This window comes from Rhincodon typus, chromosome 2, assembly GCF_021869965.1.
Source record: "Rhincodon typus isolate 14 chromosome 2, sRhiTyp1.1, whole genome shotgun sequence".
NCBI classification, from domain to species: Eukaryota; Metazoa; Chordata; class Chondrichthyes; order Orectolobiformes; family Rhincodontidae; genus Rhincodon; species Rhincodon typus.
Window position 1 is genome coordinate 139,736,710 of NC_063333.1, and position 22,122 is coordinate 139,758,831.

General features: G+C 42.3%; 1 protein-coding gene across 1 annotated transcript in view; it reads right to left on the minus strand.

Moving 5' to 3' along the window:
* Positions 1–21,898, minus strand: part of LOC125485608 (coagulation factor XIII A chain-like) — a 104,872-nt gene extending 82,974 nt beyond the window's left edge. The window contains exons 1-2 of the mRNA XM_048609161.1: positions 21,774–21,898; positions 18,235–18,412 (exon numbers count right to left, since the gene is read on the minus strand). Coding sequence (XP_048465118.1) covers positions 18,235–18,394 — 160 coding nt within the window. The 5' untranslated portion in view covers positions 18,395–18,412; positions 21,774–21,898. The remainder of the gene's footprint in view (positions 1–18,234; positions 18,413–21,773) is intronic.
* Between the last annotated feature and the right edge of the window lie 224 nt (positions 21,899–22,122).

Consider the following 22,122-nt stretch of genomic DNA (forward strand, 5'->3'; position numbering starts at 1 on the left):
ACGGATGCATCCTAAATACTTTTCCTTGTTTTGTCCAGTTTTTTCACCACATTGACTAACATGGACAATACAAAAATGTAAGGTAGAAAATACATTTATCATAAAATAGGTCTCTTGATCTCAACAAGAAAATATTAAGGAACCTTCACCATCTCCTTATTTTTGACACTAATGGACAGAGAAACATGAATACCTAGCTAGATGTTTGCATAAATTGACATCTGGTGTTTAAGCTGACACTAACATCTGTCTACTGTATTAAAGGTCTATGACAGTGGCACGCTAATGACAAAAGAGGTTAGTATAAAAAGTAAACAGGCGGAAAGACATCTGTACTCAGATTCACATTTTATTGGCACAATGTTATGAGCATACTAAGATAAACGATACATCATCTGATTATGATAAAGCTGTGGTGAAAGCAAAAGACAGCAAAACAAGAGAGAGTGCACAAGCAAGAAAATCTAATTTATCAAATAGAGGCTGTGAAAGTTGCTCGTTGCTTAATCTTGCAACGTAGGGGGATAGCCCTGTGTCCACTGACATCACAGCAGCAGCATTCCTGTACAGAACTTGGGGTCAACGAATTTCAATTTCAAGCGAAGTGTGAAAGTCTTGCCAGCAGGAGGCAGACACACAGGGAAAACATGGGAATGAGATAGGGTAAGGGCCCCAACATTATTCAGGGCACTGTCTGTGGTCAATCCATTGCTTCTAGAAAATCAACCTTTACATACAGAATCAAAAGTATTCACTCAGAACTGACTGAATTCTACTTTCAAGACTGTCTACCCTAATCAATGAATTCCTTGGACGATGGGTCTCACAAAAGCCATAACACCAATCAGCCTAATCTGAGCTAATCACCTATGTTGATCAATACATTGGTTACAGGGTTCCCAGTGCAGAGGTCCTGTTGGTGCTGTCCCCTTTCTGGTAGATATGGTTGAACTAATATTTCAATTGGGCCAGTGATGGAGCTACTCATCTGGATTGGAAATAGTCAACCAAGCAACCACCGACACATTTTGGTCAGTCACTTACCCAGCATGGTGGTCAATGTTACGCAAGGACAACAGGACCCTGGAGCAATCGTGCAACGACATCTAGCAGCAGCACATCACTGGGTATAAACAGAACAGTGTGGGCAGAGTTAGAAGAGCAGACTACACTGAACCCTTTACTCTCTGGAAAAAACACATAGAGCACATGGACATGAACACATGAACAAGATAGATTAGACATGGCCTGATGTATTGATAGTAAGGCAGAGCCTGATCCATCTGTAATTTCCTCGGACTGCAGTTTTTGGTATCCATCTGTAACAAAGCGAGTTACTTTGAAGTCTAAGGCTGAACACAGAGAGGGTTAAAGGGTGACTGAAAAGAGGTTTTCAGGGTGATATGATGTTTCTCTGGAATAGGTATTCACCTGGTGAATAACAATATCTAGAGGTAAACACAGTCTAAACGGAAGATAAGAACTTCTTACTCACTCAGTGTCAGGATTTGGAATGTGCGATTTAAAAAGGTAGTGGAAGCTGATTCCATTTTTGTTTGAAGTCAGAAGGACAGGAACTTGAGGATGACGAACTTCCGGGATTATTGAAAAAAAGGGCCAGGATGTCGAGTGAAGCAAGCCTGCTCTTAAAAAGGGGCGATGGGCCCAACGGTGTTATAGATATCTTTGATCCAATGATTCTATGCTTAATTGCCTTTCTGAATTTTCTATAGGACCTGCTTCCAATGGCCTTAATGGGAACACTTCCAAGATCCTAACAACCCTCTGTGAGATAAAACTAACACCTCCCTTTATTTCCCTGATTTGAAGCCCATGGCCTTGGGGTTTAATAGGACTAGCGCCTCCATGTCATTGTCAGCTGCATATTCTGGGTCTGAATGTGGGCAAGACTCATTGGCATCCCATGGTGTTGTCAGCTGTGATGAGTTAAGCTAAATGATGGCAATTCATATTAATCGCTGGTAGGGTGTGAGCATTGCTGGCTGGACCAGCTTTTACTGCCTGCCCTCAGGTGGCATTGAGAAGGTGATAGTGAGCTGCTTTCATGAACCACTGCAGTCCACATGCTGTAGGAAAACCCACAATGCCCTTCGGGAGAGAATTCCAGGATTTTGACCCAGCAACACTGAAGGAACGGTGATATATTTCCAAGTCAGGAGAGTATGTGACTTTGGGGAATTTTGCAGGTGGTGGTGTTATCATATATAGGCTGCCCTTGTCCTTCTTGATGGAAGGGGTCGTGGGTTTGGAAGGTGCTGTCTGAGGATCTTTGGTGAATTTCTGCAGTGCATCTTGTAGGTAGTACACACTGCTGCTACTGAGCATCGGTGGTGAAAGGAGTGAATGTTTGTGGATGTGGTGCCAATCAAGCGGGCTGCTTTGTCCTGGATGGTGTTGAGCTTGTGGAGTGTTGGAGCTGCACCCATCCAGGCAAGTGGGGAATATTCCATCACACTCCTGAATTGAGTCTTGCAGATGATGGGCAGGCTTTGGAGAGTTAGGAGATGACTTACTCCCTCCAGGATTCCTAGCCTCTGACCTGCTCTTGTAGCCACTGTGTCTATATGGTGAGCCCAATTTAGTTTCTGGTCAACAGTAATCCCCGGGATGTTGATCATGGGGGTCATCAGCTTTTTTCTGGTGTTGATAGAGAATGGCATCCTTATAACTGCATGTAGTGTGGAATGATGAAATAGGCAAGTGTCTCTGAAGGCACTCAGCAAGATGTGTAGAATATCCTTTCTCTCCTGAGAAAGACGGCTCATAGCTAGTCATGTTGGAAAAGATTGGGTCCACCAGTATGATCCAATACAGAACTGAGTCACCAAGTTCTGCTGGTTAGAAAGTGACAGACACAACATTGCACCTAACTCTTAGCAACAAGAAGGCTCCTAAAGAAGATGTTCTCTATTTCATATGGACCTGCCAGCAAACACTGTTTCTCCCTTGGTGCCTTATCAAAAACTTTTTTAAGTTATTAATACTTCTGTAGAGTCTGCCCTTAACCCTGTCTGCCCAGAGGACAGTAAACTGACCTCTTTAATCTCTCCACATAACTGAAATCCCTCATTTCTGCTATCAGAATCTCCTTCACCTCTTCCTAGAGGCCTTGATATTTTTCAGAAAGTTCCACAGTCAGAATCAGACAGAATGCTCCAGCTAATACCAAGCCAGAGATTTCTCATGGTTTAACACGGCATCCTTACTTTTCTGTTCAACAACACAATTTGCAAAGTCAATTTGCATTGGTTTTCTGAACTGCCTCATCAAACCTCCTCATCATCTTTGTCCATTTCAAAAAATGTAGTCCCAGTTGCTGCTACTCTGGCATTTTTGAGATGATACAAACTCTCCGTACCCTTTTCTTGTCCAAGAGTATTATTTGACACTCATCTTCATTAAATCACATCTGCCATGTGTCCATTGACTTCACCCGTGTATGTCCTCCCAAAGTCTGTGAGAACTCACCTCAACATTGACAATGTTGTCAAGTTCTGTACCATTTGTAAACTTGAAATTCTGATCCTGTGCCCAAGCTCAGGCCATTTACATTTAACAAGAATGCCAATAGGGCTCACATCTGAGCCCTGGAGCATCTGCTACCTGCTTGCATTAAAAAAAAACATCCATTCCCCACTGCTCTCTGGCCCTATTCCTTAACCAATCACATCCCCAATTTACCATGGTCTGCTGCAAAGCACTTTAGGATTTCTACAGTTACGGAGGGGTGCTATATTAATGCAATATCTTTTTTGTCTTTTATTTCTTTCCTCTCCATTTTAAGAATTTCCTATTTCTGCAGTCAGGGTGGTTCATGCTCACTTATAAGTCACTGTTGATATGATATTACTTGTAGCTAAGTAAATGGAACTGAGAAGTCATATACTGTAATTGTCTGACGGTGCTCCTGGTGTGGAATCTCGCTGCTCGCAGCTTCCATGGAAAACTCAGGTGCAAGCCTTACATGACTTTTTGACCACGAGAGTCAGAGAGGTACTCTTTTAGCTCTGTGCAGAATTCCTCCCATTCTGTCTCAATTAAATTCCGGAGTGCCAGACTATCAGCCAACTGCAACTCAGTCCTGTCTTATGACAGACGCAGCAAGGCCATTAGAAGGCCCTAGATTCTTTGGATCTTGACCAATAATACAAGAATACACAAAGCCATTACGATAACATAAAAATGATCAGAAGATCAGGTCACTAATATTTTAGTGCACCGATCTTAACGGAACACAGAGTCATAGAGATGTACAATGCAGAAACAGATCCTTCAGTCCAACTCATCCACACCAACCATATATCCTAAATAAATCTAGCCCCATTTGCCAGCATTTGGCCCATATCCCTCTAAACCCCTCCTATTCATATACCCATGCAGATGCCTTTTAAATGTTGTAATTGTACTAGCCCCTTAGGTCTCTTTTAAATCTTTCCCCTCTCACATTAAACCCACCCTGGGGAAAAGATTTTGTCTATTTACTCTATCCATGTCCCTCATGATTTTATAATCCTATGCAAGGTCACCCCTCAGCCTCCAAACTTCCAGTGAAAATAGCCCTAGCCTATTCAGCCTCTCCCTATGACCCTAGCAACATCCTTGTAAATCTTTTCTGAACCCTTTCAAGTTTCACAACATCCTTCCCATAGCAGGGAGACCAGAACTGCATGCAGTATTCCAAAAGTGGTCTGACCAATATCCTACATTGCCGCAACATGACGTCCCAACTCCTATACTCAATTCACTGACCAATAAAGGCAACACCTTCTTCACTATCCTATCTACCCGTGACTCCACTTTCAAGGAGCTATGAACCTGCACTCCAAGGTCTCTTTGTTCAGCAACGCTCCCCAGGACCTTACCATTAAGTGTATAAGTCCTGCCCTGATACGCCTTTCCAAAATGCCATGTTCAAAAAAAAGCACAACTAAATTAGATGTCCTGATCAGAGGGGGCCACAGTGGCTCAGTGGTTGGCACTGCTGACTCACAGCGCCAGGGACCCAAGTTCGATTCCAGCCTCAGGCAACTGTCTGTGTGGAGTTTGCACATTCTCACTCCAAAGATGTCTAGGCAAGGTAGATTAGCCATGGGAAATACAGGATTACAGGGATGGGGTACGGCTGTGGATCTGGGTATGATAGTCTTCAGAGGGTTAGTATGGACTTGATGGGCCGAACGGCCTGCTTCCACACTGTAGGGATTCTATGATTCAGAGGAAATCCTCAATAACACACCAGTGTGAATCTTCTGCAATGGTCTTTGTCTTCCTGATCAGTGTTGGTGTAGAATAAAAGCTCTTGTTTACCCTGGGTATCTTTTCTGCTTGATCAGAAAGTGTGTATAACCCCTGCTGGCTCTTCAGATAAGACCTGCTATGCTCTCAATGCTCACACCAGAAACTCACCCAGGTTTCTCAGATAACTGCTTCCTTTCTTAAAGAAGCAAACGTTGGCTAATCTCTGTTAACTCTGTTTTCTCTCCACAGATTCTGCCAGAAATGCCAAGTTTCTCCAGCAATTTCTGTTCTTGAATAAAAAGAAACTCCGTCTATCGGCCCAGCCCCTGATCATGTACAAATTAATGCAAGTTGAAAGGTTCCACACGAACTGACTGACTATCCACACTGTTTTATCATTCAGCCGGGCAAATTCTTTGTCCTGTCTAAAGCTGAGATCATTGCAGCCCAGGTAAGAAAAGCTCCTTAAGTAGTTCTTAAATTAACACTTAAGGGCTTCAATTGGCAGTGAGAAGGTCAAGCTTGAGCCTTTTCATCCAGAACCCAACTGCAGTGGAGATGCCAAGGTCATAAGGTTTCTGGGGCAGTTCTTTCAGGACCAGAAGACAATGTTCTCCCTCTTCAGCCAATTACCTTCCTTCACGTCTATTTCAATCCTGCTACATCTACAACACCTTTTGACCTGCTCACCACTTTGGCTATTTAAAAGCCTCTTTAACCTAGATGCAACAATGGTGTGCAAACTTCATGGCATACCCAAGATTGGTAATGCAAAAACAAGTTTGTGCATCAAAACGAAAATGAGCTGTTGCTTACACTGCTTGGCATTTTGAAATATCTCTTTTTTCAACAAGTGCTATGCTGCTGTAGGTATGACAGGCTCCAGTGCTACATTTTTTAAATCAGCTGCAATTAATACCTTTCGACATATAAATCTGTCTCGCCTGGCTACTTGTGCAAGTATGGGCATACAGCACCACAGACACACAACTGATGTGTCTGTCTGCCTAATCAATATTTATGGCTGACCTAATTTACCGTGATGAGTGTACTTTTCAGTCACGCATGTCTAATATCATCAGGCAAAATGCAGTCAGTCATTCAAGTCACAGCCTCAGTCAAGACTGAAACTGGCAATATCAAGACAATTAAGTTGTTAAATGAAAACACTGGTTAATTGATCAAATTCCGCTTGAAAGAGCATCTCAAAAGATGTTACTAGAGCATACGCCCATCCCTGAATAAGAGCTAAGTAACAGAAAGCAGAGAGGAGTTTATTCCAAACCATGCGTGCAATCGAACCAGATGGAGCACAGTTTATTTGCAAATTGCTGACAAATATTCAGACCGTTGTGCCTGGAGAAACAGAACAAGTAGCTGTCACATGACATCCGAGGAGCTCCTGATAAGCAAAAGGAAGTGACTTGTACATGCAAATTATTATTTAATAATAATGAATTTTATCAGTGAGGATTTGTCTAACAGAAGTTCTATGATTAGCACTGGTGTAGTAAACACTGGATGACCACAATTCTGTGTTCATTGCATACCCATTAAATAATAATATAAAGAACCCAGTAACATTCGTCTTAATAGGCAGGATTTCTTCTTCTTTTTTGTCTCTACGGCAGTCAATGTCGAAAGCCATCTCCGAAATTCCTAAAAGAAATTCTTTGACAAGTCCAAGTTAGGGAGGGAGATAGAAAGCTAGGAATAATAAATGCAAAATACTGTGGATGCTGGAGATCTGAAATAAAAACAAATTGCTTGTGAAACTCAACAGATCTGGCAGCACTGTGGAGTGTGAAAAAACTGAGTTAACATTTCGAGTCTGGTACGGCTCTTTGGAATTCTGGAGTTCCAAAGAGAAGTGATTTCAGACCTGAAACGTTAACTCTGTTTCTCTCTCCACAGATGCTGTTGGTTTTGGTGGCAGTTATATCTGTTTGCCAGGCGCCACATGGGGACTACTCTATATGAGCTAGTCTTAAACTCCTGTGTCTCCTCTTAGCAACACAGTCCATATTGCCTGCTTGAGCCCACGTGCTGACTTTAGCAGACTGAATCTTTAGCTTACTAGTAATCAGCTACATAACTGTGTCTTTTGACATTCATTAAAAGTACCTTGTGGAAAATCAGTCCTTTTGGAGCACAGCTGGACTTAACAGAATCAAATCATAGAATTTCTACAGCACGGGAGCAGGCCATTCAGTCCATACTAACCCTCCAAAGAGCACCCCATGCCAGACACTATGGATAATTTCCCATGGCCAATCCACCTAACCCACACATCTTTGGACTGTGGGAGGAAAATGGAACACCTAGAGGAAACCCACACAGACAGTCACCCAAGGCTGGGAGTGAACGCAGGTCCCTGGCACTGTGAGACAGCAATGCTAACCACTGTGCCACCCCATATTACCTGCTTGAGCCCATGTGCTGACTTTAGTGGACTGAACCTTTAGCTTACTCAGAATCAGCTATGTAACTGTGTCTTTTGACATTCATTAAGGTCCATTTAAAGAATTTTGGGGGAAATCAGTCCTTAATTAGCAAGTAAAAGCAATTTTAAGAGTGAGCACATGGATTTTATTTTTTACAATTTTTTGATTCGCTCTTAGGAAATGACTTTCATTCGGGAGGCTGGCCATTGCTGCTTATTCCCAATTGTCCTTGAAGGTACGTTCAGTAGCCTTGTGGTCCCACTGCAAACAACCTCTTGTGAGGGAGCAAGCTTCAGGATTTTTGACCTAGCAACTGAAGGAACAATGATAAAGTCCAAAGTCATTATGGTGTGGGAGGCTTGAAGGCGAATTTGCAGATTGTGGTGTCTCTATTCATCAGTTGCCCTCATCTATTTTTAAAAGCTTACTATATGGGTGTCACTGGCTGAGCTAGCAGTTAAGAGTCAACCAAGTTGCTCTGGGTTTGGAGTCACATGTAGTTCAGATAGGGAAGGATGGCAAATTTCCCCTTCTAAATTTGTAAGGGCTTTAGGACATTTAATAGCAGTCCCCATCAGGCTAGCTTTTTCATTTACTGAATAGAAATGTCATCATCCACCACAGTGGGATTTGAGCCCATGCCCTCCCCTCTCAAGCATTATCCAGGTGCTCTGGATTACTAACCCTGTGACATTACCACTAGGCCATTCCCTCTGCCTGGTACAATGAATTTAAACTATTATCCCATTCCCCAGGTCAGTATCCTGGGATGTGGAATAGGAGAGGAGGTTATATCAGGCCTACTCATCTGGAAGCCCTGGGAAGCCTACTAAAGGCCTGTTAATGGAGGCCGACTGGGATTTCCCAGTTAGTCTCCAGATTCCAGACAGTCAGTGGTGGGGGGGATAGTTTAGCTGCCTGAAAGTGCTTCAGGTTTAGAGGAGGTCACTCTGTGCAGATACTCTGCCTCCTTTAAAAATGGGGGCAAGCTGCCAAGGACATCTCTTTTACTTCAAATGTGGAAAGGTTAGGGAGAGGGAGCAAAGAGAGAGAGAGAAAGAGAGAGAATTAGGGCACGTCTGTTTCAAAGCACCCCCACCCTCCTCCCTCACTTTCCTGCCCTGACATCCTGCTGCTGGGAGGTCGTTTGACCCTTCAGCTCTGCCAGTCCATCTGGTTGGACGGTGAATTCAACATCGACCATTAAATTGTTTCATCGGGGAAAATCACATCAAGGGGCTGTTTGCTCACACAGTTCAGGCTTTGACCGCCATTGTAGCCTGAAGCCAATAGGAGAATCCAGCCCATTGTCTTTATGGTTAGACATTTTGTTAAATTCTACTTTATCATTTCTCTTCATGTTTCTTGAAAAAACATCTCCACTGCGTGAAGAGATATGCAAAGCATTCAAGCCAGAACAATGTCCCTAGATTATTATACAACATTCCTTTGTAAATATAGGAAATGCCTGTTTTAAAATGAGCCGAATTCCTTTTCTTTTCATTCGTACAGCATTTTGTCAGCAAGTACCACAGCAACTTAAAACAAAAGGTGATCCAACAGACTACTGTAAGGGAGAGGAATGTTGAGGCCAGTGAAGGTTTTAACTGTATAGAAATGCATCTTTCATGAACCAGAAGATGAAAGGAATCCCAACTCACTTGCCATCTGCTTCTTCAGTGCTTATTTTATTTGATTCTCACATCCACAAACATTTAGTTGCTTTTATTAATTCAGAAAAGCCTGCACCGACCAGTCTCATAATCTTACGCGCGGCCAACATTTTAGCGTTCAACAATCAAATCAATCGAAGGTAGTACCTATTGCTTACAGCTGTGTATGTACTAAAAGGGGTTTATGCATTCACTCTCCTGTAAATAATTTGGCAATCTACAGCACCTCTGTGACTAACCACAGAACACACTTGAACATCTGGAATGGCTGGCAGCGATAGAACTGTATTTGCTTCCTGAAGTCTGGCATTACTCATACACATGATCCACACTATTTGACTAAAGGGCACAGCCTCTAGAGAAGATATCCCTGTGGTCCCTGAATGTGCACTGCCACGTTTTCATGCACGTGACTACATTTCTTCACAATCAGTTAAAAAGCTGCAGAGATAACTTTGTCAGATTACTGCCCAGGGCTTTGGGATATGGTAACTGTCCTGTCCACTACAGGACATACATTAAACATACATTAACACACATGCATGGGAAAATTCCGACAGTTTGCACTGCCACAGATATGAAACAGAACAGGCACAATATTCAAAGCACAGATGATATTCTAACTCCAATTCCACCAGCTGCAAGTGTGCGTCTAGATCTGGTGTGAATTTCAGCCAAATTGCAGCCTTTCAGCTAATGTCAGTTCCCTGTAGTCAAATCTTTTCTTCTGCTCTTTACCATATGTGACAAGTGAGAGGCACTTACGTAGTTTAAATGTCTAGGAAGCTAACAGTCAATTGTTGCATTCAATTTCTAGCATCATAGGATGGTTACAGGAGGGAGACTGTTCTGCCCCCCGAGCCCCTGCTAACTCTTTGAAAGAGCAATTTAACTTGTCCCCAGTCCCATGCCCTTTCCCCATGGCTTAGCTAATTGCTTCCTTTCAGGTGCTTATCGAATTCCCTTCTGTAAACCATGGCTGAATCTTCCCGACCGCCCCTACATTCCAGACTCTAACCACATGCTGCTTAAACAAGATTTACTTCATCTCTCTTTTGGTATTTTCACCAATTATCATAAATCGGGTGTCTTCTTGTCCTTGATCCTTTCACCAACGGGAGTGGTTGCCCTCTCTCTCTCTGTCCAGATACGTCCAGTAGTGAACCATCAAATCATCTGCCGATCTTCTCCTCTTTGAAGAGAGCAAACGCAGCTTCTCCAATCTAAGAAGCGAAGCCTCAACTCGGTGATGAAATCAGTCCTCATCAGTGATAGAGTACGGGATCAAGACTAATGGTTAATCTACTGCTGACAGCACGGACTTCAAGATGATTTGCAATGAGCCCATTTCAACTTACTGGCAAAGCCAGATTCTTTTCCAAACTTTTTTCTCTCAGTTTTGAGTCATTACAGGGGATTATCTTAGGGGTGGGGGCATGTCAGGCAGACCTTTCATTGCTCTCTCAAAACCACCACGAGCTACCATCTAGAGAGAATTCTTCTCAGCTTTACCTTTCCTCACAAAAGCCACCAAACACTTATCTAGTTGTCAGAATACTCTGCAAAGCATCCACAACGCCCCCTATTCTGAAGAAGGGTCATTGAGCCTGAAACGTTAACTCTGCTTTCTCTCCACAAATGCTTCCAGCAAATTCTGTTTTTGATCCCTTTGATTTGAGTTGACAATCAAACGTATATGATTCTGAAGGGGCTTCACAGGGCTGACATGGAGAGATTGTTTCCTTTCATCAGGGAGTTGAAAGCTAGTGGTTTATAGCTAAGGAGTCTCCCAATTAAGACAGAGATGAGGGGGTGAATTTCTTCTCTCAGCAGGTAATCATGCTTTGAATTTCTCTTCTTCAGAGATCATCGCGGCTGAATATATTCGAATATATGTGATAGACTGTTGACTAATGAGGGAGTCAACAGTTTAGGGGAAGGTGCAGCCAGGACAGTGAAGTTAAGTCCAGAATCAGATCAATCATCTTCTCGAATGATGGGCACGATGGCTGAATGGTCTAGTCCTGATACTATTTTTTAATGCAATTATTAAAACGTGCTTTTATGCTCCTGTTAGGCCCCTTGCTGTGTTACGTGATTCAAGTAATATCTTACAGTTACAAAATTATGCCGATTTGGGTTTGGTTTAACGGAGAGTCTGCTCACAAAGATGGCCACCAGGAGCAGTTTGCTCATGTGTGGAATTGCCAGGTGCCCCTGCAACAATATTCCAGCTGCAGTCTGGTCAAAGGTTCCAGAAGGTTCTGTTTTTCTTCCTGGTATTCAGACTGCAGTTGTGTTTCTGGTTTCTAACTCAATGTGAGCTCTGAACTCTGAAGCCAGCAGACTGAATACTGCTGCCCACCGATTGGGATGTGACTGGACTCATAATGGGACAATTCAATTGGCACAATCCACTTAGTTCCCTGGCTGGTGCTCTCCAGTCTTGCATTCTAACGAAACACTCAAATTCCACGCATGCAGACGTCCTGCTCCAGCTAATGTTGGCACTGGCCTTAAGCACAGTCTTTCTGCTCTGATGCATTTCTTTCATCGTGACAAAATATTCCATTTTTACCTGAAACTATTTCATTACTTATTCAGAGAGGATTTCAACACTAATTGCACCTTATTTCCTGCCAGATTGCATCCTTTCAGAATATTTTGAGCATTGAATTTCAGTGGGCAATTTATAGAACGACATTTACTGGGTTGCTTTGCAATAGTCTGGGGAGATTAACGGACTGTAGGATGAGAGTGTATTAGGTTACAAAGAGGTAGGACAGAGTAGGTGGAAATATTCTGTTCTCAGTGTTTGAAGGGGACTAGAATGAGAGATATAGATGGAAGATTAAATAGAAAAGATTTACAACAAAACAGGGGGATCAAAAACGCTGAGAGTTAAACACAGTTACAGAAAGGAATGTCGGGCATAAATTTTCCAGAGGTGCAGTGGGAATCTCTTTTATACATTTCGACAAAGTTTCAGTCACAGAGCAGGAGCAGCTCCAAGAGAATTCATGACCTGCATCAAAATTACTGAACAGGTCAGATTTGAAGTTGAAAAAGTACGATCACCAAGACTTTTTTGGGGGGGGAGGGGAGGGGGAGAGAGAGAGAAGTGCAACTGCCATTTTGCAATTCTTTTTACATTTGTAGGCTTTACTAGCAGGGGTCAGCATTTATTTTCCATCCCTAATCTCCCTTAAGCAGATGGTGGATAGCTTTCATCCCAAAGTAGATCTTGAGTATCATTTTCAATTGGATAGCCCATAGCTCCACTCATTATTTTTCCCAATTTTAAGCTAAGGGCAGGAGGACAGCAAGGCTGATGTCCTACTGGCCGTTTTTTTCAATCTTACTTCTCAAGTTATTTTCTACATAGGTTAATTACTGCAGTTTTAACAACTGAAGAACACAACGAGCCAAAATTGTAAGAGAAGTTTTCCGATTAGGATTAAACATTTTACCTCCCACAAACTGGGTTTGGCCAGTCGCAACGACAGCATCAGAGCGAAGTAATTCTGACTTATTTATTTCTGTTGGGTGGCTTAGTTGACAGTTTATTTGGTCAAAGCGTCTTCATTTCCCAAAATAGCAGTGCTGTATTAATGTGCTCAAATATGGAACGAATATTAAATTAACAACAGGAAGCTTCCATAAGGCAGTCGCTGAAAGACATGCTCCTGTAGATAACGTCACACAGCAGAAGAGTGTAAATTGACAAAGCATACTGTTGCAAACCTAACAGTGTGATATTCTAGATACTATAGACTGATTTACCTTTTATATAAACATAAAATGAGGAAATGTTACAAATATTCAGCAGGTCTGGCAGCATCTGTGGACACAAACAGAATTAAACAGACAGTAATATACTGACCATCACAAGGCAGGATTGGAGGGAGGAGGGATAAAATTGAGGAGAGTCATTTCACATTGAAACTGTGGATGGAATGACTGGGCTATTTTACCAGGCATTCGGCAGGCAGTGGTTACCGCTGAAGGCTCCCAGTGTGGGGGAGAGGGTTTCTGAAGCCACAGGGAGGGCTGTGTGTAGGGAAGGCAGCTCCCATGGCCCCAGTGCTTTCCTCAGAAGGTTTTTTTTCCTCTATAATCACTTGGTTTGTGATTCTGCAAATGTTCTTTTGAGGTCTACATGCAGAATGCAGCATGTACCTAACCTGTTCCTGGAGCTACCATTGTTCCTGGGGGGGCTGGGGGCTCTTTGCATGGATGTGAGCCTTTAAAGTGAATGAAAGACTCAGCAAACCAAACCTCCACATGCCTCTGGCTGCTCGCTTCTCCGGCTGATGTCAAACCCTCTATCGAATTGATAAAAGCCGATTTTGCAGGTCCGTGACCTTTCATCCGAAAGGCTGCCTTTAGAATGGGGCTCTGTTATACCTGCTCAACCCAGCTCTGATGAAAGGTCACAAACCTGGAAGGTTAACTTTGTTCTCTCTCCACAAGATGCTGCCAGACCTGCTGAATATTTACAGTATTTCAAATTTCCAATATCCACAGTTTTTTTTCCACTTTTGTGCCAGTTGTGTAATGGAAATGCATCTCCTGTTGTGCTGTTCACAAGAAGGCAAAATCAAATAGTTTTCAGGTGAAGCAAAGTTGGAGTGATAATTAGACTAGTTTCCACAGATATAATTAAACCAGTCAGGCATTCTGTCTATCCTTCATATTTCCATTCTAAGCTGGTGGCATGATGGTTAGCACTACTGCCTCACAGTATTAGGGACCCAGGTTCAATTCCAATCTTAGGCAATTGTCTGTGTGTAGTTTGCACATTCTCCCTGTGTCTGTGAGGGTTTCCTCCAGGTGCTCTGGTTCTCTCCTGCTGTCCAAACATGAGTAGATTGGCTGTGCTGTAATGCTAGGTAGGTTAGCCATGGGAAATGCAGGGATAGGGTCAGTATGGGCTGACTGGCCTCTTTCAGCACTGTAGGGATTCTATTGTCAATTTCCACATACACATAATAATGGAAATTGCCCATGCTGACAGATCACAGTTTGAAAACTTGTCTGTAGAATACTTTTACTGATAAGGAGGGTGTTTATTACAGCGTACAAGTTGACAGAAATTGTAATGAAAGCTGCTTAAATCCACATTTATAGAGACTAAATGGACAAAGCAAGCTTGTAGAAGCAAGACTTTTTAATGCATTATTTATTTATATATTCCACCATTTCAAACAATGCCCTATAGCTGCCTACTGAAACTTAATTCTGCTTCAAGACAAACTGCAAGTGACACATAGGTTCGTTGTGAACAATTTGCAGATTTCCAATATAAACTTGTGACTTGAGGGTTAGCTCAGTTGGCTGGATAGCTGGTTTGCTAATGGAAAGTAACACCCACAGTATGAGCTCAATTCCCACACTCCTGAGGTTACCATGAAGGACCATACTTCTCAACCTTCCCCCTCGCCTGAGATGTGGTAACCCTCAGGTTTAATTACTCCCAGTCATTTCTCTCTAAAGACAGTCTATATAGCAACTTTGCAGTTTATAATCTTGTGAAGCATCAGACAGACTCAACAGAGTGTCAAATTATTTTACAGCTGATTAGCAGCACGTTGGCTCAGTGGCTAGCAATGCTGCCTCACAATACCAGGGACCTGAGTTCAATCCTCACGCTGGGCGATTGTTAGCGTCGAGTTTTTACACTCTCCCTGTGTCTGTGCAGGTTAGGTGGATTGGCCAAGCTAAATTGCCCATTGGAAATGCAGAGTTACAAGGATAGGGTAGGTGGGTGGGATGCTCTTCAGAGGATTGGTGTGGATTTGATGGGCCAAATGGCCTGCTTCCACAGTTTAAGGATTCTATGAGGGGCATGGATAGGGTGATTAGTCAAAATCTTTTCCCTAGGGTGGAGGAGTCCAAAACTAGAGGGGCTTGGGTTTAAGGTGAGAGGGGAAAGATTCAAAAGGGACCTAAGGGGCAACTTTTTCACACAGAGGGTGGTGTGTGTACGGAATGAGCTGCCAGAGGAAGTGGCGGAGTTTGGTACAATTACAACATTTAGAAACCTTCTGGATGGGTAGATGAGTAGGAAGGGTTTAGACAGATATGGGCCAAATGCTGGCAAAAGGGAATAGATTAATTTAGAATATCTGGTCAGCATGTACGAGTTGGACTGAAGGATCTGTTTCCGTGCCATACATCTCTATGACTCTATGTGCAGGTTAGGTGGATTGGCGATGCTAAATTGCCCATAGTGTCTAGAGCTGTGCAAGCAAATGAATTAGTCATAGGAAATGCAGGGTTACAGGGAGAGGGTATGGCTATGGGGATGGGTTTAGGTGGGATGCTCTTTGGAGGGTCAGATTGGACATGATGGGCCGAATGGCTTGCTTCCACACTGTGGGGATTCTATGATTCTATGAATTGCATGCTTTAGAATAAGTGTAGTCAGCAGCATTGAATACACAGCAAACTCTCACCAACAGCAATGCAACAGTGACTACAAATATGTTCTGTGAGGTTCATTGAAAGGTAAGTAATGGGCAGGAATCCAGGGATAATTCACTTGGTCTTCTTCAAAACAGCATTCATATAACAGAGAGTAAACGGCGTTTTCGTTCAACATCTCATCTGAAAGACAGCGCTGCGAGAGTGCAGCAATCCCTCTGTGCTGTATAAGAGTGTCAGCCTAAATCAAATTATTAGTTTTATCTGGAAGCACAGATTGTCACAGGCAAGCATTTTAGGAAGGGTTCTGAGGAAGGGTCACTGGACCCGAAACGTTAACTCTGTTTTTTCCTTCACAGATGCTGCCAGAGCTGCTGAGCTTTTCCAGCAACTTTGTTTTTGCTCCTGATTTACAGCATCCGCAGTTCTTTCGGTTTTTATTAAGCACTTCAGGAAATTAAACTCATGGAAATCTAACGGCTATATGACATCGTGAATGTGAGTCAAGAATGTTTTAGAGAACAGACAAAAACCAGGTTCCAACTTAAATTGTTCACTGCACGAGGTGTCACAATGTTGGCTACCTTAAAACCTGATGTGTACAATTTACCTTATTTCTGTATGAACTAACTCACTGTCATTGCTTGTAGTATCAACTTATTAACAGATAAGAATTATATGCAAAGAAAAAGAATGGTTTCCATCATTTAATTCACATCAGAACGTTACTGTAATGGGTTATTACCTTGGGTGGAATTCTACGTTGCACCAAACTCCTTATGGTTAGGTGTGAATCGGGAAGGATATCCGGCCTCCAAGAGCAACCAGCCAATCAAACAGTCAGCAGCATTCTAGTCTCAGCAGTGGTCATAGCAAGGACCACATCCAGTCCCCAGTGACAACTGACGGAGCCTGATACCAAGATAGTGGGGAAGGTATCAATGACATACAGGTGAGGAGTGGGAACAGGAGGTGTGGCCAGGTCAGGGTGGGATTACGTCTTGAGAGGTTATGAAGGAGATATGCGCCCTCCACCCCTCCCAAACCCCTTGCCCACCAGCAGCTCGAGAAAGTGAAATCTAAGAGACTTCATGCTTGGTACTCACCTCAACCCAATGTATGCAAAATTACAACAGGACAAAAGTGGGGAGGGTAGGTGCTGGGAATGCATGTGGAAACTGTACCCAATTTCATACCTTCCCATTCCCCATCTCAGCCAAGATGTCCCTGTAAGAGCTGAAATTTCAGCCCCTTGGGTGTGAGCTATTGACTTATCCACTACTTCATGTGGATTACATCTACTATCGCTTGATGACTTCACATGTGGGATATTCTCTATCCTTTTCCTAGTCTCTCATTTGTTTGGCATCATGGTGAATGGAATTATGGCAGTGTCTGCAGACCACAGCCGGCATGAAGCCAGAGCTCGAAAACATACTTGTATGGTCTTAACACCGGTGGTGAATAGACCTTCTTACTGTTGTCTCCTTTACTTGCACTGAATTCCAAACAAAAAACACACTCGAAATTAATATCTGTGATGTTATCTTTTGATTAATTGGATAACCAAGCTACCACTGGAAGGTTGTTTATGCAACTTTTCATAACTTCACAGCTGAAGCATAGTACATTAGCAACTCCCAGTTGAACAGCAGGTCTTAATGACCCCAGAGTATGTCTAAAAGCACCCTTCAATGTTTTGTATCCTTCAGTGATTACGTCTATAAGGAAGAACAATATCAGGATTGCACAGCATTTGGAATATAATGACATCCACTTAGCCTGCAGCAGTATGTCAAGGCTAAGAGTAATGGCATAAATGACATACTCCCTCAAGTCATGGCTGAACAGAATTATTTTACTCATTGTTAACCAGGCTGTTGATCTTCCCTTCTTTAATCTAGAGACAAGTGAAGATGATAATGCCTATCAGTGAATTGAATAAATAACCTTGTTCTTTTTTTTGAAGTGCTGATTTAAGTTTCACAGCAGCGGGAAATAGCAAATCTCAACTGAACAGAATGACATCTGCAATGAGAGGTTTGAAATTGATTTCAGGTCAGCTCATAGCTGGATGCAGGAGAGATTCTTCAAATTACTAAACCCATCAATCATAAATATGGAGACCTACAGTTTCAATTTGCACTATAACTGTAACTGAACATGAACTTGCTGTTATCTTAATTATATCAAAGAGGTGACCATTTAATCAACGACTGCCCTGATATAATGACATTTCACAATGTCAATAGGTTCCCACTGCTTTTTCATGGCCCTAAGGAATTTTGGAAATGTGCGTAACTTGCACAAAAAAGTCCATCCCTTTATAAACTTTCATCGCTTTTTGCCAGCTGTTAGAAGAGTTAATCATTTTGGTAATACCCACAACTGTATGGTAAATCAGAAATCTTTGAAAGTTGTTTGTCAAGTACCTTCCAGGTTGGGTGGTCCTCTAGGACTGAGTCCGAAGTACTCAAAATCAAGTACCTCATTCTCTTCAGCATTGGAGTTATTGGAAGGGGTGATTCTCCGACCAACATAGGAAGCTAATGGTCTCCTGCTGCTTGAGCCGCCAGAGGTGGGTTCAGACATTTCGAAACAGAAAATGTGCTAGAACAAAATGAGACAGGTTGAGTCAGAGTAATGAAGGAAGCTTACAAAGAATGAGCATTCAACAGCTGGATGGAAAAAACAAAACAGATAACCTTATAGCCAGAGATGCGGACTGCCAGCAAATACATACGTAACCCTTCTCTGCTGCAAAGTTTAACCCTTTCACAACTTTTTTTAAGTTAATCATTCATGGGATGAATCAGGGCATTGCTGGCTAGGCCAGCATTAGGGCTAATTGCCCAGAGGGCAGTTAAGAGTCAACCACATTGCTGTGGGTCTGAAGTCACACATAGGCCAGACCAGGTAAGGATGGCAGTTTTGTTGCCCTAAAGGACATTAGCGAACCAAATGGGTTTTTCCCAACAATTGACAATGAATTCATGGTTATCATTAGACTCTTAATTCCAGATTATTTTTGAATTCAAATTCTACCATCTGTCACAGCAGGATTCAAACCTGGGTGCCAAGAACATTACCTGGGTCTCTGGATTAACAGTCTAGCAATAATACCACTAGGCCATCACACTGTTTGATTCATTTGAGTGGCTGCCAATGCATTCACACTGTAAAGCAGTAGCACAAATACTGGAAATTGAAAGCAAAACAGAAAATGGTTGGAAATGCTCCACAGGTCAGATAGTACCCGTAAAGAAGAGGTTGGGTCAGTGAGTTCAGGTGGTCCATTCCTTTTCATCAGAACAGTGCCGTTCTTCCAAAGTATTGAAGCTCTCTTCTTATGAACTCTTAATCAACCAACCAGTTTCCTGAGTATGCATTCATGAAGGTAACCCCATCAATGTGGGACAATGGTGCATGATCTTATGTTCAAATGCTAACACTGACAGTCATATGTCAACCTCAAATCTGTAGCCTGTCCATTGGGTAAGGAACAGCATCATCCAATGTTCTATACCTCAACACAAACTGTTAAAGAAGGGAAGGTTAGATGGAGAAATCAGAGGGCACATGGAGGCGTGGAGAAATTTGTGATTATTGTTGTAAGTGTTACTAACAATCTTTACGAAGGTTTCAATTTTACTGAGGCTGGCATCAAGCCATGTACAGTAACATGGTCCATACCTTCTATGGACTTCCCTGAGTTAGCTTACTTTGAGGGTTCTTCCCAAAAAAAAATTTTGATGATGGTTAACTTGACACGATGTTAAGATATATTTGTTCATTAAACCTTTGATGTTTTCATGATCATTAAAGGAGCTTTTAGACACATCATGTGTAAATGTGACTGCTTCAGACAGTCCTTTTGAGATATCATTTAAGCTAGTCTTTTTAAACCACTGATGAAGAGATGTGAAGCCCATTCCTGCATTATTCTCACAACTCCTGGAACACAGAACAGTACAGCACAAGAACAGGCCCTTCAGCCCACAATGTTGTGCCAAACATGACGTCAAATGAAACTAATCCATTCTGCCTGCCCTTGGTCCATATATCTCCATTCTTTGCATATTCATGTGCTTATCTACAAGTCCCTTAAATGCTCCTATCGTATCTGCCTCCACTACCAGCCCTGGCAGTGCGTTCCAGACTCCTACCACTCTCTGTGTAAAAAACTTCCGCCTCACGTCTCCTTTGAACTTTCCCCCTCACCTTAAATGCATGCCCCCTAGTGTTAGACATCTCAACTCTGCGAAAAACATTCTGACTGTCAACCCTATCTATGCATCTCACAATTTTATAGCTTCCTATCAAGTCTATAAATCTCAGAGCAGGCCATTCGGCCCAATGGGTCCATTGTCATACATGTCTCCACCCACCTTTGTCTCAAAACAGCAATATACCCTTCCACTTCCTCCTCTATCACATGTTAAGGTAGCTTCACCTTAAGTGTACAAATGATGGCTACCACAGCTACTCCTTGTGAGAAGTGATAGCACATCCTGATTGTGCTCTATTAAGCACTCATATTCAATCCATACTAGCCCCTGGGAATTGCAATGTGTGTGACACACTGCAACCCAAAGGGATACCAATCCACTGTGTGACAGTGACAGAGGTGAGCTTTATTATTTCATCTGCTACTGCACTCCTCCAGGGATAGAGAAAGTTAACAAGATCAGTAAGAAAAAGCAGGATTCCCAGATCACCAGGGGTTTGTCAAAAGGAAATTACTAACAGTCTGCAACTGATGGGCACATTTAAACAAACATTGAGTCTCTACGTATTTTTTTTAAAAGTTACACAAAAAGGAGATACTTAATGGCAGATGCGTTCAAGACTATCATTTTACACAGTTCTGAAATGTAAGAGTCTGTTAATGTGTCCAAATCAAAGCCAGTGTTCTAAAAATCTCTAAGTTATTCATTGGCAAACTTTATGTGTAACGAAGTTATTGTACTCGAAAATAAATATCTTGCATTCATATAGCGCGTTTCACATCAGCGGATTGCGTTAAAGCTTTTGCAATTAACCTGTTGCTTTCAAGTGTCTGCAATTAAAATCGAAATAGACGGAAAATTCCTGGTGACACTTGCATTTCTGAAATGTCATAAAGGCATGAAGAAATTATTTTGGAAGCATCAGGCTGTTGTTGGTTTTAGCTCACGCTAAACTCCTGAGATGGAGACATGTGTTTTGAATGACCTCTAACATCAAAGCATTCGGAAAAATCTTTTCTGCGGGACTGAATCAGTCAGAAACAATTGTAACACCGTCAGAGAGAAAAAAAATGCACAAAATATTTCGAAGTTTCTTTTCCAAACGTTGTGTCTGTGAGAGAGATCAAACCTTCCGTTACATTTTTTTTCCAGGGTCAGTCAGACTGAAAATGATTAAAACTAACGCATGCTTTGTAAATGGAAACGAAGTTGGTGAATTGTTGCAAAGATATTTGAAGGCACTACAATGAAAAAGTCAAAGTCATAACCACAAACTAACAAACCCAACTATTTGATGGAACCAGCCCCACCAAATCGTTAGTTACATTTAGCTACATTTACTGAAGAAGGAAATAAATGTGTGTCCAATTAAACACACAGAAAATCTTGCAGCTCCTCTTTTATTGCACATTTACAGAAAGACCATTGGGATAACCATAGTGTACTTGCACTGTTCACCTTTCAAATGCTATCATGTTATTTGGCCAACAATGAATTTAATGGAGAAATGACCACAGCCTCCAGTTTGAAGAGTGATAGGGAAGAATTTGCATGCGTTACAGACATGGAACGATTATTGCAACTTCAAAAGCAGGAACATCCAGCCTGCAAGTGGCAATGTCCCTGTGTCAACATTGCATTGATTTAAAAAAAAATAAAATTAACAGCCTCGTTACAACATGTAACTTCAATGCAATAAATTGACTCAATTAGCGAGCTGAAAGATGAAAAAGAGCATTTACCTGGTGAGAGAGAAGGAACTAGCAGCCTGGAGACAGAGCACTAGTTAAAGGCGCCTGAGTGCACCAGCTTTATAAAGCTTTCCAGAAGCCAGCTCGCCTTTGCAAGGGATGCGAGCAACTTTTTTTTGCATCCCAGTTCTGTGGTTAACAACTCCGAATCAGAGCAGCAAAGAGTATCGTGGCCACGCCTCACAAATCTGGCGAGAACGGAGGGGTGCACAATCTCTCTGTGGTATTACTCACAATCCTTGAGTTATTGGCGTTGCCAAGAGCAGAAACAGTCAGCGAACGTTTTCCCCTTAAAACCCAGAGAGAATGTGGCCATTCTCTTCCCACAGAGGCTGCCTGT